The following is a 15,469-nucleotide window of genomic DNA, read 5'->3' on the forward strand; positions in this document are numbered from 1 at the left end:
TTTAGTGTTTGAGATTTTATTTTGATTTTTAATTATTATAACAGAAAAAAATAAGGATCTAAATACATAATAAGTCATTTATACGCTATGATTAAGTCACATTTTTCCTAATGATTTAATTATTTTACACAATCTTAGTTAAATCAACTTAATTTTATATGTCAAATATTCTAATATTAATAGTGTTGACAAATAATAAAAAGAGGATTTAACCCGTGTTAACACAAATTTAATGATAGTTTATTAATTCCAACATATCATCTTTATAACTAATCTACTATATAACCATATTATATAGTATTTTGAACTTTTTAATTTTACATTAATATTTTAAAATTTTATTAAGTTTATATATATATTAATTATAATATTTAAATAAATGTGAATCAAAATTTTTTTACGTTAAGAATCAAACTCACATGTTTTGGAAAACAAAATAGGAATCAAATTGTTGTTTTCTTGGTTTGCAAAAGATTCATAGATAGAATATTTTCAATACACAATATAAGGTGTAGTTAAATATATCATATTTTGTGTTTCCATATTGATTTTGCTGTAATTTTTAGTTGAAATGGAATGTAAAATATTTAGGAAATAAAATCTGAAGTAATGTTATTTTTGGAAACTTTCGAAGGGTTAATGTTGTAAATAAACATTTAAATAAACAAAACTAAAAGGGCATAACACAAAATGTACTTCAAAAATGTTAATATAGATAAATTAATAATGTTGGGATCATGAAATTCTATTAATTTATAGAGGCTTTAATTTATCGATAAATTAATATTTATTAATTTATGAAAATATTTTTTTGTTTTCATAGTTTTGAGAATTTCATTTTAAAAAATAAGTTTGTCATTATAATTCATATTCTAATAAAATTTTCTTAGTTTATAGTTTTTTACAAGCAAATAATACTAGAGTAATATTTCACTAAATTTTCTTAGATATATACATATATATATATATATATATTAGTTTATATTATTATTAATTTATGATAAAAAAAATGAGACCATATGTTTACATATAATTTCTAAAAAATTATTATTGAATTATATCATTTTTTACATGGTCCAACTCGAAACCGTAAAAAATTATTAATTTATAGAGAATATTAATTTTAAGAGTATTAATTTATATAGATTTTACTGTACAAGTTTTACTCTAGAGTACAACAAAAGAAAATTGACATCAAGTGGATTACTCTAATCTAGACGGTTTATCTCAACTGATCCCGGGCGAATTCTATGAAGCAGCATTAGAAGAGATGGTTGAGCAGCCGCATCAACCACAGTGTCTGTCTGCACCACAACAAGATTGTTTACTTCCACCGATCCTGGACGGGTCTTCACTTCAATGCATCCCACTATTTCGTTTGTACCAACCGATGAAGTGCTGGTCACTTGTTACTTGAAACCGTATTTGAAAGGCAACAAAGACTCAACTATCACTGTCCCTATTCACCTAGTGGACATATACAAGTCCAACCCTGAAAATATTTCAGGTCTGTCTCCATCGGTTCTTTTCTTAAATATTAAATCGGGATGAATTTCTTTTATTTGGTTTAAAATATTGGCTCTTTTATATATTTTGATTCGAAAAAGAGGAATTTGAGAAGGGTAACGACAAGGAATGGTTCTTTATATCTGAGAGGTACAAGATGGGGAAAGATGGAAAAAGAATGAATCGTAGAGACAATACACAAATAGCGATTAACGCTGGAGATAGTGGAAGGTAGTAACATCTGCCAAGAAGATTAACGCTGGAGAAGGCGTAGTCTGCTACAAATACACACTGGTACTACGTTGGGAAACAACCAAATAGCGTCAAAGGGGATTGGTTAATGCATGGATACTGGCTTGAATCCTCTGTTGATGATATTAACAATAACGAGAGGGTTAGAGTATGTATGTTTTACTTACTTGGGTCCCAAGTTATAATTAAAGACTGAGTTTTGGATTCTATTGTGAGTTTTGGATTTTATTGTGAGTTTTGTTTTGGTTGGTGTGAGTAGGGCGATCATGTTCTGTACAAGATCTATCTGACTCCACAAGCAGCAAAGAAGAAGAAAGAAGATGCAGATTTTATTGAACTTGTGGAAGCAGGATTAGATAAGATAGATAATCATATTGAAAAGAGTTGAGAATCAAATTATTATACAAAATTAGATTTGGTAAGCAGATAACTAGAAATTGATTTGTTTTTCACAAAGTCTATCAAATAAGTTATGTCGAAGCAAACAAGATGATTTTTATAAAAAAGGAAATAATGGTTTAGTGTTTGTAAATTATTATTTTTTTAAAAAAGGAAATACATAGTGCTAATAAAAATAAACGGCCTCGTAAAAAACGGAAATAATGGAAAGTAAATTGAGTTTCAGTTTACTTAGGACATACAATTATTTAGTTTTTGGATCAAGAAATAGAAAATAGTCTCTCGTATTAGGATATGACTTGTTTTCCTTATTTCATATTCAGAATCATTCTAGGATTACATTAAAAAGTAATCTATATATACAAGTAGCTAAAGAGAACAAGTTTTATTGAATCTGATCAATACAATCAATCACTAGAATTTCGTTCGTTTCAGCCATTCTGATTCACGTCCGTCGTAATCTTTTTTTTTTTCTTTGTTTCAATCACACAATTTTCACCTTTTCATCTTTCTTTTGTTGCCGAGAATAATGGAGCAGCCAAGAATATACAGACCTTTGCCTATAGGATACGCGTTTCGTCCTACAAAGATTGAGATGGAAAATAACTTTTTGAAGAAAAAAGCTTTGGGAGAGTGTCATGGTATCTTTTTCGAGACATCCTCGTGATTTGCCAGGCTATCCAAGAGAAGAACATTGGTATTATTTCTGCAGAAAACGTAACCACCAAGTTACTAGTAGTAACCTCTCGACACCAACGGGAGAAGAAACCAATGTGTTAGATCCGAAGAATCGGAGACTAGTTGTTGCTACCAGACGTCGATTTACTCTCGTAGAGAAAGAAGAAGAAAAAGAAGAATATGATTGGTTCTTGGATGAAATTAGCCTCCCACGAACAGTTTTCAGATTCTGTTTGGGTTTTTTTGCCATATCTTGGGTAAGAAGATTGAACCACAATTTGATGATTTGCCGTCCATAATCGAATCGGAGGATGAAGGAAGTGCTGATAAGCCTGCTGAGATTTTGGATCTTCTTAGAGAACAAGACAACGAAGATGCTCTTCCTCCACCTCCTCCAGTCCTGCTTCACGTAATTACATTCTTATGGAAATATCATTCTGTCTATAAATGTTTTAGGAAACAAAATAAAAACAAATAATTTTTTGTTTTTTTTTGAACAAACACAAATAATTTCTAAGTTGTGTTTTAATTGTAAAACGGCGAGCCTCTCACTTCCCCAACGTATTATCACATATGTATGTCTTTTGTCACTTGTAATGTTAGAAGAATTGCATAGTTATTACTTAGAGACTTTGCCTCTCTAATTCTAGTCGGCCAAAAAAAACATTACAATATTGTTTTCACAAAAAATCTAATAATCTAATAAAAAAGTATTAATTATATAAAATTATAGTGGCTAAATAATTTTAATCCCCAGCACAAAGATGTCTACACCCCTAGGCCCTGGGGTTGAACCTCTTCGTTAACGAAATCTATATATATTATTATAAAATTAAAAATTTAAACCGCTTTTTTATAAACCAAACCACTAGATAATTTCGTTTTAAGTATAAAATCTAAACTTTAATCACCTCAATTTGTAAATCCAAACCGATATACAATTCCGTTCTAATTGTAAAATTTAAATCCTAACCACCTCATTTCTAAACTCAAACCGACATATAATTTCGCTTGAATTGTAAAATCTAAACTCTAACCACCTACATATTATATTGTTTTAATTCTAAAACCTAAACCTTAACCATCTCATTTGTAAACACAAACCGACATATAATTTTGTTTTAATTGTAAAATCTAAACTCTAATCACCTTACTTATAAACTCAAACCGACACATAATTTTGTTCTAATTGTAAATTCTAAACCCTAATTCTCATCTTATTTAATTGTAAAATATATACCAAGTCAATATTTAACTTTATTTAATTAAACGTGTACAAAGTTTGTTTTTAATTTAATTAGTTTTAGTTTTACCACCTGGCTGTAACTCTGTGACGAAGATATCATGCTGCATTACCTCAATCTTACGTGCAAAGCAACCTTAGCTCATTTTGTGTCCCTATTCATCGTGTGGAAAATTAACTCTTTTTAATCTTCTATCCTCAGCCCCAACAAATGCCATTTCTGTCTAACTTTGATGACTTTTCTGAGATGATCAACAGCCAAGTTGAGTATCAGCCACAATTTATGGCAGCCCCACTGGATTGGCCTCAGCTGCTTCATAACGACAACAACACTATGCTGATGTCGAACCAAGAAGAGTGGTTGGACTAGATTGATGTCTGATGGCCCAGTATAGACTTCAGCGAAATCAAATCACCCAACCTTTACTCTCAGTGAGAAACTATTCTTGAATAGAAACTACTTACTAATCAGTATATCTTTTTGTTTCTGATTTAGGTACTTTTGTCCAAAGATAGAGGTCCTCTCTCCATCTTATTGCTTTTTACATAGCATTTTTTACATAACATTTTGCACATATATTCAACATATTCCACTGGTTGTATAGAAAAAGAATTTTTTTTTCTTTTTTTCTTTTGGTGCTTATTCACTCTAGCTAAAAAAATAAATAATAATGAGTGGGTTTTTAATAAAAAGAAAAATGAAAACAAAATATGTTACATGATATAATGTGAGTAGGCAAATATTCACTCCTTTGGTCCCCAAAATCATTGTTTAATGTTTGTAAAATTGAAAACGGAGAAAAGGAAATAAAATAACGGCCTTGTAAAAATGGAAATAATGAAAAGAGTAAGTTGAGTAGGCTAAGATTGAGTTTGGAGAAATATCAATTTACTTAGGACAATTTCCTTATTTAGGATTTGGAAATATTCTAGAACTTACATTAAGATATAGAAAACAGTCTCTCGTTTAGTAATTAGATTTTGGATCTCCTTCACCTAATTAGATTCTTATAAAACTGTTATAGAAGAGAGTTGCATAGTAATTAGTAACTATATCTAGCTACTCAGATATTTTTGTATAGATAGTGGTGGTCCTGGTGGTGTATACACGCTTCCAAATCAGGCTTTCTACAACCGAGAAAGAATGTTTGTATCGCCAATACATTTAGCTAGCTTGTGTGTTAATATATCTTATAGTGAGTGTCATACGATGGGATGGGGATCTCCACTTGTGTAGTTTTTTTGTTTTTGTTTTTGTTTTCTTGTTAGTTATGATGTTAAAAGCTGTTGGGTTGGATTTATATAAATTCTTATGTATCATCATGTCTCTATCTCTTGGTCTGAATGTTATTGTCAGTTAAAACATAAAACAGAGCACAAAGGACGTTTTCTACAGTGTTAATTTGATAATTGAAGATCGAATTGTGGATCCCTCATTAACCAAAAGCACTCAAACTTTGAAACCTAAAAGTACTGAAATGTTAAAAGACAGAATACAGTTAAATCGAATTGTATATTCCGGATTTCTTTCACAAATAATGCAACTAAATTATCCAGAATGTAGAAGAAAAAAGAAAGAACAACTTTGAGTTTTGATTTAAAAAGTTTTAAGCTTGCCCCATCTTGTTTAAACAATTGATCCCTTCTTCCATATAGTCCTCTCTATTGATCCAGAACTCTGGTGCGTCCTGCAACATTAAACATTCTCTTTAACATCATCATTTCAAAGACTGTTGCCAAAAAGAGAGAAAGCATTGAACTTCTTTTTGTTTACCTTCATGATTCCTGCAAGAACAGCACCTCCGAGGTATACCATGTGTTTCCTTCTCGGTGGATCTTCGATTCGCAATCTGAGTTTCTGATTGATAAAAGAAACCGGAATTAAATGTTAAACCCTGAGACAATGACTAACAATGGTCACGAAGTTATTAGGATATGTTTACCTTCAAGCCATCTTTGTTTCCTTTAAGAACTGTATCGAGATACCTATCCTGGATTTCTTTCTCAAGACTGAAACAAAAAAAAAACAGAACACAGAAGAGATTACAACATAAAACCATGAAGCTTCTTGTTGGACTATGATAAACAAAAATAAAATATATACGAACCGGCTAGGTAATCCAGGGTACATGGTGCTTCCTCCGCTTAAAACTATGTGTTGGTAGAGCTGTGAAAAAAGAGTAAAAGGGTTTCAGCAATCTATGTTGATTTGTTTTGGATCATTCTTTTGAAATACAAAGCAAGTGTAAGCAAACATACCATCATGCGGTTATCAATATCCATTTCTTGAATACAGCGGAACACCATGTCTGCCATTCCATCACCTTCAACATCGATGAGTTCCTGAAAGAAGATTTTGTTCTGAGATCAGCCCCGAGATACTTGGTAGGGTTGAAAATATTCAGAATGAGAATAATAGCAAAGGGGGCAATTGAGGTTTACCGGTGTAAAAAGCGCTTCAGGTGCTTGGAATCTTTCTGTGCCAACCTTGATGACCCTCCCATCTGGAAGCTGATCACAGTACAAACACACAACAGATTAGTAGTTCAGAAATAAAAGTATGAACCTTTATCGACAATCGGATGACAGAGCACCAAAAAACAAACAAGATGGCGTGAAAACAAAGAATGATAATATCATTTTTCTTATTACGTAAAAAATACTATAAAAAAAGATGGCAAGAATCTTCAACTTTCTTTACGAACTCGAGTGCTGAGAATTTGCTATTTTACTTGGTTCTGATAATGAGTTTAGATTGATATAAGCTTAACTTACACTAGTTTCTGTTCCTTCCCTCTAATTGTCCTAGAAATATTGAAAATTTCCACTCATGACAAGTTCATAGAATAGAGAACTTACAGTATAGTTCTTAACAAGGATGGTTGTCTCAAGCCCGAGTTGAGACTCTCTCTTGTAATCATAGCTGCAAAATAAAGACAAACCAAATAGTTTATTTCCTAGTCTTGTAATGCATTACCACTCAGATAATAGAGTAAATCACTGAAGAGGTCTTTGCATGCCTTATATAGCAGAGCTTCTCTTTAATTTCTCTAACTGTCTCAAAGTCAGCTGTCTTATTCATCGCATATCTATGGAACAATCAATTTTTAATTAGATAAAACATCTCAAAATATCATCAAAATGTCACTTAAGCTTCAACATGTGAGTATATGAATCAGTTTCTCACCCTCGTCGAGAGAGTAGATCAACGAGATATGATGTTATGTGTCTGCCAGCGACATTCATTCTTTTGGTAAGATGAGGGAATGAGTAGCCATCAACCACCGGAACCTAAGATGTGAGGCGGAAACTGTTAAGTGCTCTATTAGCGAAACTCGATCTCAAATATTATAGAGTTTTGTAGCTTACCACATGAGTAACACCATCACCAGAATCAATAACCAAACCAGTTAGCAAACCTGAAACCGAGAGTTCAACACAGGTAGAAAAATATCAAAGAAGTGCGAAAAAAATCCCTTTTTCACAGGTGACTGTCTATATAAACACACGAAAGAAAATCTAAACCTTCAATAATCTCCATAAGCACCTTGAGCATACAGAGTTAAAACGGCTTGGATTTGAATGAAAACGCCAGCGAAATTGTATTTCTCAAACATTGTCTCAATCTGTTTTACCACATAAACGAGTCATCACTCCAACAACCATCAAAGCAACTTTCGATTTTCTCAACCAAAGACATAACCATACCATTTTTTCACGATTCTTTGAGGGATTAAGAGGTGGATCCGTAAGCAATATCTTACAATCTGATGGATTGATCTGTTAATCACACAATAGGGTTTAAGAGTAAGTCAAGAAACATGGAACCAAAAAAACATATGAAGAAAACCAAGTTGCCAGAAAAAGCAGGATAAGAAATTTACTTTCAACTCGTTATAGAAAGCGTGATTCCAAACATGTTCCATATCATCCCAATTCTGCACAATACCATTGTGGACAGGATAATTTATATCCAACTGATGCCGAAGCTCAGCGCAAGTCTCCCCAACAACTATATCCTAAAACGAAACAAAACCAAACAAAACATATATGAATTCGAACTACACATATCACCTCAGTCAAATGTTATGTAACTAAAGATCTGATTTGGCTTATTTATAAGTCAGATATATATATATATATATATAAAGAAACCTTGACTTGCTGCTCCATGAGTGATTCTTCATACCGAAGCAAAGGCCTTCCCACAACACAGGGGAAAACAGAAGTTGGGAAGTTCTCTCCAGCAAATCCACATTTTACATACTGACAAATTTGCCAGCCAAACAAAACAATCTCACATTAGAGATTCATAACCATAAAAATACGATCTAATACACTCCTAAGACATTTGAAGTTTTCAAATGTTGCAACTTTAAGAGAACTAGATCCTAAACAAGCCCAGAGAAGACGAAAAGGTGAGATTTTTAACGAAACCCAGACAAGATATGGAATGGTTGATCAGTTTTAAATAAGGATCGGAGTCTGAACAACGGAAAGAGAGGAGAAAGCTTACGCCGGTGCCGTTGTCGCAGACGACGACGTTTTTGTTGTCCATTCTCCTCCGATTTCTATAGAAATTTCAGCTTACGCTAAATCAGATTTGTTCGATCCCAGGGAATAAAAGAACTTGTCTTTGAATCGAAGCGAGGAAATCACTCTTCTTTACTTTGTTCCGGTCACTGGTCGCGATCGAAAAAACAAATTTGCTACTTCCACAAAACAAAACACAGGTCTTGGTATTGTTGTTTCCTCGTTTTTCTACAAGAATGCGTGTCGTTTATTATACGTAAAAACTCCACGTCGTGCAAATCGACAATACACAAACGGCGACTTTAAAACGCGGGTATTAGGCCCAATATATTTTCGTATACGGTGAGATTACTCAAAGTCAAACAGAGGTAATTTTGGTTTACTTTGTAATAATTTTTGTAAAAAGTGTGTTAATTGGTAGACTGGCTTTCAGGTTTTTTTATTACTGGAAAACAATTCAATAGTACTAGACTACTAGGTAAGACTTCATTTATTATTACTCTTTAGGCTTATAACATTTTTGTGTGGAACTGATTATTCTGCTAATGTCCTGTATAGCCATAGAAACAGAGCAAGTTCCTCGTCCCTTTACCTTGTGTATTATCTTAAATCACTGCTCCACCACATGAGCTCTTACAAATGAAGAGTTACAAGTTTCTCTCTGGCACAGATGGCATGCTGTTGCTTCATGGGCATCGGATGCTCAAGATGAAACATGTGGGATATGTCGGATGGCTTTTGATGGTTGTTGTTGTCCTGATTTCAAAATTCCTGGAGATGACTGCCCTCTAAGTAAAGTTCTCTGCTATCATGTTGTCACTTTTATATATGTTACTTAAGACACTCTCTCTCTCTCTCTCTCCAACACTTACTAGAACATAGCTATTTACTTATAGACCTTATTGTTTTGGTGTTAGGGCAGTTTGGGGAGCTTGCAACCACACGTTTCATCTTCGCAGACGAGTCAAGCTCATTGTCCAATGTGCCGAAGAGAATGGCAGTTCAAAGAGTAAGCAAATTATGAGGAGGATTAGTCTTTAAGCTCTCATCATGGGGGAGGCTTTCATGAAGTTGTATGTAGACCATTAGTGTCAAGTTTTGATCATTGCTCAAAAGGTAAGAGCTATAGAGAGCTAGCTTTGTGAATGTTTTTGAAATTTCACTTGATTTGACTGGTTGGACAAATCAGAGAGCAGCATCTTTTTTTGACTCCTTCACTTCTTCTCTTTCCTTTGTTCCGTCAAATTCAAGTAAACATGAGTAAGAAACTTTTTGACTCGTTGAACAATTGATACCTATATCTTTTAAAAAGGTAAGGAGTAAACTGTAAATAACAATTGGCTTCTGTTTATAGATTGAAACTAAATGATGCTAAAAACAGCTTACTTGGTTACTAACCGCAACATTTCCACAGTTAACTTCACAACATGCACAAACTCAGTCAGAGATGCCAAAGGCACTGATAACAATAACATGTCTTCAAGTAAGAGTTAAAGAATAGAAACTTAACCATCATTGTGATTTGTGAAATCCATTGCAGCTCAAAGCCACTGAATCAGAACATGCAGCAAAGTGCTTTACACTCGACATTAAAACAAAAGTCATAACTCATCATTCAGAGAGATCAAGCGAAAGAAAACAATCTTGGGAGATGCAAATGTGCAAAGGAAGTTATAATAGTTTCTTCCATCAATGTAATCTTCATTAAAGGAAGTTATACATTACCATTGTTGTACTATCGAAAAAGCCGGGTTCTTCTTGATATTCAAAAGTAACAAAACACAGAATAGGTAATAATAAAAAAAAACAAGCCTCTCTGGAACCTAAAGACTCCAAACAAACAAAAAATCTCTGGCTGTGTGTATTAACAAACTCCACCTGCAAGCTCAAACAACAACTGCCAAAAAAAATTATCACAAACACTCGGAAAACAAAAAGTTTGAAGATTCCACTCTCTTGTAGTTGTATCATCATCCTCAAATTGCGCTCACCTGTGTTTTTGCAGAGGTTTCAAGAAGTATAGACTACCACTCTCACTCAGTATATTATAACCTTTTCTTTTTTTTCCTTTTTCTTCTCCATGGTGGTACAAATTACAACAATATTATCACAAAACAAAAAAGCCAAAAGCTTTTCAAATCCAGAAGATAAACAAAACAAAAAAAAACCCAATGCTTTTAACGCCCTGAGCCTTGAGATTGAGAATCATCTTTCTCACCACTCTCTTGCTGATGATCTTCATGGTTATGATGAATATGGTGAAGAACCCTACCTTGAGCTTGAGCCTGAGCTTGAGCTTGAACCTGAGCTTGACTCATCTGTTGATAAATCTGATTAAAAGACTGTGGATTCAAAACACCAACATTGCCTTCCTGAGACAACCCTAACTCAAGTCCAGGCATCTGATGACTGTTCCCACCAGCACCACCCAAGATAGATGCAAAACTCATAGGTCCAACACCAGGAAAATCAAACCCAGGAAACCCAATTCTATAACCAGCTCCTTCACTCATTAAACCAGTGGTTGGCACACCAGAACCAAACCCAGCTACATTTGGCCACAACCCAGTTGGTAAACTAGACCTAGAAGAAGCTCCTTCACCGCCACCAATTCCCCAATTCGGTGGTCTACCACTACTAGACCCACCACCGTCTACAAGGTCATGACTGATCATTAAACCAGCAGTAAGAGACCCACCTTGATGATGATGGTTAGAGACAGAGGCAGCAGCTGAAGCTAAAGCAGAGGCAGGTATGGTTCCTGAACCAGTGGCTGCAATAATGGACGGCTCAGCTTGTTGAAGCAGCCACTGGATAGTCTCACCATCAGATTTGTGACCCAATTCTCTAGTCAGTTGAAAAATCCTAGCAGCACAGAGAGCAGGCATCCTGATTCTTCGACCTCTACCTTCGACTTTAGTGTGTCTGTCTTTGTTAGAGCTTCTCTTAGGACCAAGCTGGGTCTGGTTCTGACTCTTCTTGATAGTAGTGTTGTTGTTGGTGTTCGGTTCTTTGTCGGAAGAAGCAGAGACCACGATCTGGAAATCTTTAATCTCAGTAGATTTGCGATTGTCGTCGTTGTCGTCGTTATCTCCGATGCCCTGGTTCAGCGGTGGTGGTGGATGTGATGATGGGTTCAAGAAATTTGGTACTTGGTGTCGATTTAGGTTCTTGGGATCCATCGAAGCCTTTTGTTTGTGTGGGGACTTCTTCAGGGTCCAGACTTAAATTAATCAAAATCCTCTCTTTCTCTCTCTCTTTGGATTCAATTTCAATTAAGGGTTTGAGAATTGTGACTTCGAGAAGAAAAAGTATCGACTTTGAGAAAATTTTAACAGTGTTTTTTTTTTTCTTGGGAATTTACGAATTTAATATACTGAAAACACTCTCTCCCGTAAGATCCCGATGCAGAATGGAGAAGAATAAAGAAGAAAAAAAAAAGTTATCATCTTTCGATCTCACGAAATGGGTCAAAAAAGAAATGAGAAAACACTTAAAAGTAATAAGATTTTAGTTTTGTCTATTTCTTTTTTTTCTTTTTGTTTATTTATTTATTTACTTTTTTGTTTTGTTTTGTTGGTTTGTTTACATAGCGAGAGATAGTGAGTTACATAGGTTTCTCACCAAACACTGATACTATAAAAGAGCATAAACAGCAAAGTAACCAAACAAATCCGTAAAGGAAAAAAGGAATGACCGTTTCACATTTAAATCAAAGGTAATTGAGAATCTAAAAGAACTGCCACTTCATTTCCCACTAATAAATACACTCAATGACTTTTTTTCTTTTTTTGGTGTAAAACACTTAATGACTTTTGTCCGGAATTTTTTTTTTACTTTTCTGTAGGCTAATGAAAAAGTAAAATATTTTGTCATTTATTATTTAATGGTTTGAAGGGGGAAAAAAGTATTATTCAGTGTAAATGTCAAAAAATTATTAATTGTTGCCAAAATAAAAATAAATGTCAAAAGAAAATCATTAATTTAAAACTATAAAGTAAACGTTAAACCTTTTGAAATTTTTGATTTAATGGTTATTTAAAAAAGCTTCTATGTATTGTTTACTGGAATATATATATATACAAATTTTCTAGAAAATTTAGTGAGTTGTGTGGATAATTTATATTGTATACTATAGTATATCATTCTTTGGAATTTATTATATCATTTTGTGTTGTTCATAGATACAAACTTTGTTTTAGTGTCTCACATTTAGTTTTTACTATCAATGGCTTGGATATGACTGTTGCATAACAAGTTATTCTTTGAATAACCGTTTATGATGTATATATTACATATCACATATGGATTATTGTAAATCTTTCTTAAAAAAGTATTATTGTAAATTTGTAAACAACATAAATTATTCATAATAGTTAGACAACATTTTCTAATATAAAGTGATATAAGAAAAATAAATATAAATTGCATACAACTATGGTTTAAATTGACAAATAGCTTGTTCAAGTGATAAAATATGATTTTTAATGTTGCTTCGTAAATATCCTTCTTTTACCCTTTTTTTTTAGCAAAAATATATCCTTCTTTTTACCCCTAAGCCAAAAATAAAAGTATTCGTAGTTTCGTACATACTTACTTACGCTACAACAGTAGTCAAAGTCAACGTCTTCTCTGAAAAGGAAGTACGTTAGCTTAGCTAGTCTATCAAGTTAGATCAATGACTTGCTGACACTTGGCAGCTCCAACAGAGAGTTTGGTTCGCTTGTAGGGCAAGTTCTAAAGAGTTTGAGAGTTCCATCATTTATGGACCGACAACATTATATCATCTCTTTTTTTTACTCGCACCTCTCGTTTCATCATAACTACTCATAAGTCTTAGACTTCAATTAATCTTAATTGAGTTAACTACTCTCTATCTTTAGACATTCTCCAATAGTTTTCTCTATTTTTACCTCTAAAATAGAGGAACTCTATAATAGACGTGACTTTTACTCTAACGTATATCTCTATTTTTTTCTCTAAAAAAAATATTCCGTAGAGATTCCTTTTTTATTTTACTGTTAATACCTTTTATTTATAAAAGTTGCAAACTAACCCATTTATTTTAGTATTTGTGAAACTTTCATAAAATTATGATATTATTTAAATTTTTAACATTCATAAATATTACCAGAATATTAAATAATTAGTCTTTGTTGTATTAAAAATAATGTTATGGCATGAATAAAAACTAAAATATTTAAGTTATTTATATTTAATAAGATTTTATATAAATTTTCTTTTGCAAATAATAGTCTCAAATTTTAAAAATATTTTTCTATACAAAAACCTTTAAAATTTTTTAATACGAAAATCCTAAAAAATTTTAAACCAAAATATTAAAATTAGTCAAATTTAACTTTATAATCAATTATCCTATTAATATACAAATTAAATTATTATTAAAATATTTAAATTATTATTAAACTATTTAAATATATATTTAAATTATTATTAAACTATTGATATATATATATTTTATTTATTTTGATCATAAATATAAAAGTGTTAAAAGTTCAAGGACCAATTTATAAATAAAAAAGTTCAACTCTATTATAGAGGAAAAAATAGAGTTCCTCTATATATAGAGGAAAAAATAGAGATCTCTATTATAGAGGTAGAAATAGAGTTGGGTTAGAGTGGATTTTACTTTAAAATAGAGTTAAAAAACAAATATAGAGGTGGGTTGGAGATGCCCTAATATTAATGACGACCATAATCACGTTTAAATAAAGTAATACACCAATATTTGTCAACAGTTTTTTTTTTTTGTTCAAGATTTACGGTTCAATCGATCACTCTCCAAACGCAAGAAAGAATTTGTCCCCCAAAATAAATAAAAATGATCTATAACAAAAATAAACTGTATTGTAAAAACAGTAAAAGTAAAGCTAAATAGATATGTCAAAATTTGAGAATTTCGTAAACTAGTTAGAATTAATCACCTTCAACCACGTCTTTTTTTTGTTACCACTAAGAACCAAATGATATTTTTATAATGTTGTGTTACTTTGTCACAAATCAATTCTATTCTATTATATACCGTTGTCCGTTCTGTATTTTGTGTCAAATCTGAAACGTTTGCATCCAAATATCATTTTTATTTGGAGTATGGGTTTTACATGCATAAGATGTGCATCCATGCCATCCAAAATATTTTAAAAACTTAAATACATATAACGAATTAATTTAAATGTATAATATCTATCATTTCAAAACCATAATATTTCAATGTTGTACTGTAAATGATGTTTTAATGGTGTATACACAAAAAGCAAAGTTACAAAATACCTACCATAACTGTAAATACAAATTCCTATGAATCATTTTTCCAATTTTCTCATGTTTGTTTGGCATATAGTTATTCACTAATTACTTCAAGAGTGATACGATTTTATCATATTGGTAATGCTATGAATTAGTATTATTTTTTAGAATAAATATGTTGATATTTTTTTACATAATTTATAGTTGACAACTAATAATTGTCGCCTTTGAAATTGTTAGTGTCGTATATGTCCTCAGTCTTGACGTCAGAATCGTGATTAAAATTTTACCAGGAGAAAAGACATTCTGATTCAACATAGATAGAGAAAATTGTCAAATATAGATTTGAGAAAAATGTAGTATGTTATTTTTTTTCACCTCTAATTTCATAGTCATTTTTATCAAAATTATTGTTCGGTTTGGTCCCGTAGTCTTAGTATGTGTCATATAATAGGACCATACCAAAAAGAAAAATATATTTTGAGTTAGTGCATGTGAAATTTGTGGATTTATCTATGCTCAAAAAACTGGAAACACACACGAACCCATGTAACAAAATGAGTCAAATAATTTATTTATAGTTTGAACATA

General features: G+C 32.1%; 2 protein-coding genes and 3 pseudogenes across 4 annotated transcripts; 3 read left to right on the forward strand and 2 right to left on the reverse strand.

The window, feature by feature from the left end:
* Positions 1–1,359: 1,359 nt before the first annotated feature.
* LOC104715023 (NAC transcription factor 29-like) lies at positions 1,360–2,146 on the forward strand. The gene is made up of 4 exons (XM_010432481.1): positions 1,360–1,507; positions 1,608–1,737; positions 1,828–1,906; positions 2,018–2,146. The coding sequence occupies exons 1-4, from the start codon at positions 1,360–1,362 to the stop codon at positions 2,144–2,146; spliced, it is 486 nt and encodes a 161-aa protein (XP_010430783.1).
* Positions 2,147–2,686: 540 nt separating this feature from the next.
* LOC147937750 (uncharacterized) lies at positions 2,687–3,313 on the forward strand (annotated as a pseudogene).
* Positions 3,314–5,514: 2,201 nt separating this feature from the next.
* On the reverse strand, positions 5,515–8,802 carry LOC104710516 (actin-related protein 2). Of its 2 annotated transcripts, none has more exons than XM_010427133.3 (15): positions 8,595–8,802; positions 8,234–8,344; positions 7,963–8,097; positions 7,787–7,858; positions 7,626–7,704; positions 7,448–7,497; positions 7,266–7,369; positions 7,099–7,167; positions 6,938–7,001; positions 6,521–6,589; positions 6,338–6,421; positions 6,187–6,245; positions 6,022–6,088; positions 5,853–5,936; positions 5,515–5,766 (listed from the first exon to the last, which is right to left on the reverse strand). In XM_010427133.3, exons 1-15 carry the CDS (start codon positions 8,634–8,636, stop codon positions 5,686–5,688), a joined length of 1,170 nt encoding a protein of 389 aa, XP_010425435.1. In that variant the 5' UTR covers positions 8,637–8,802; the 3' UTR covers positions 5,515–5,685. The 2 variants fall into 2 exon arrangements, with proteins under 2 accessions (XP_010425435.1, XP_087323462.1); XM_087467336.1 differs by having other exon boundaries at positions 7,604–7,704; positions 8,595–8,799.
* A 351-nt stretch (positions 8,803–9,153) lies between these two features.
* LOC109126353 (anaphase-promoting complex subunit 11-like) lies at positions 9,154–9,638 on the forward strand (annotated as a pseudogene).
* Positions 9,639–10,654: 1,016 nt separating this feature from the next.
* On the reverse strand, positions 10,655–12,116 carry LOC104710517 (transcription factor TCP20 pseudogene; annotated as a pseudogene). Its single transcript, XR_015567385.1, has one exon. The product of XR_015567385.1 is annotated as a transcription factor TCP20 pseudogene (transcript).
* Positions 12,117–15,469: the final 3,353 nt, after the last annotated feature.

This window comes from Camelina sativa, chromosome 9 (assembly GCF_030686135.1).
Source record: "Camelina sativa cultivar CO46 ecotype springtype chromosome 9, ASM3068613v1".
Classification (NCBI taxonomy): Eukaryota; Viridiplantae; Streptophyta; class Magnoliopsida; order Brassicales; family Brassicaceae; genus Camelina; species Camelina sativa.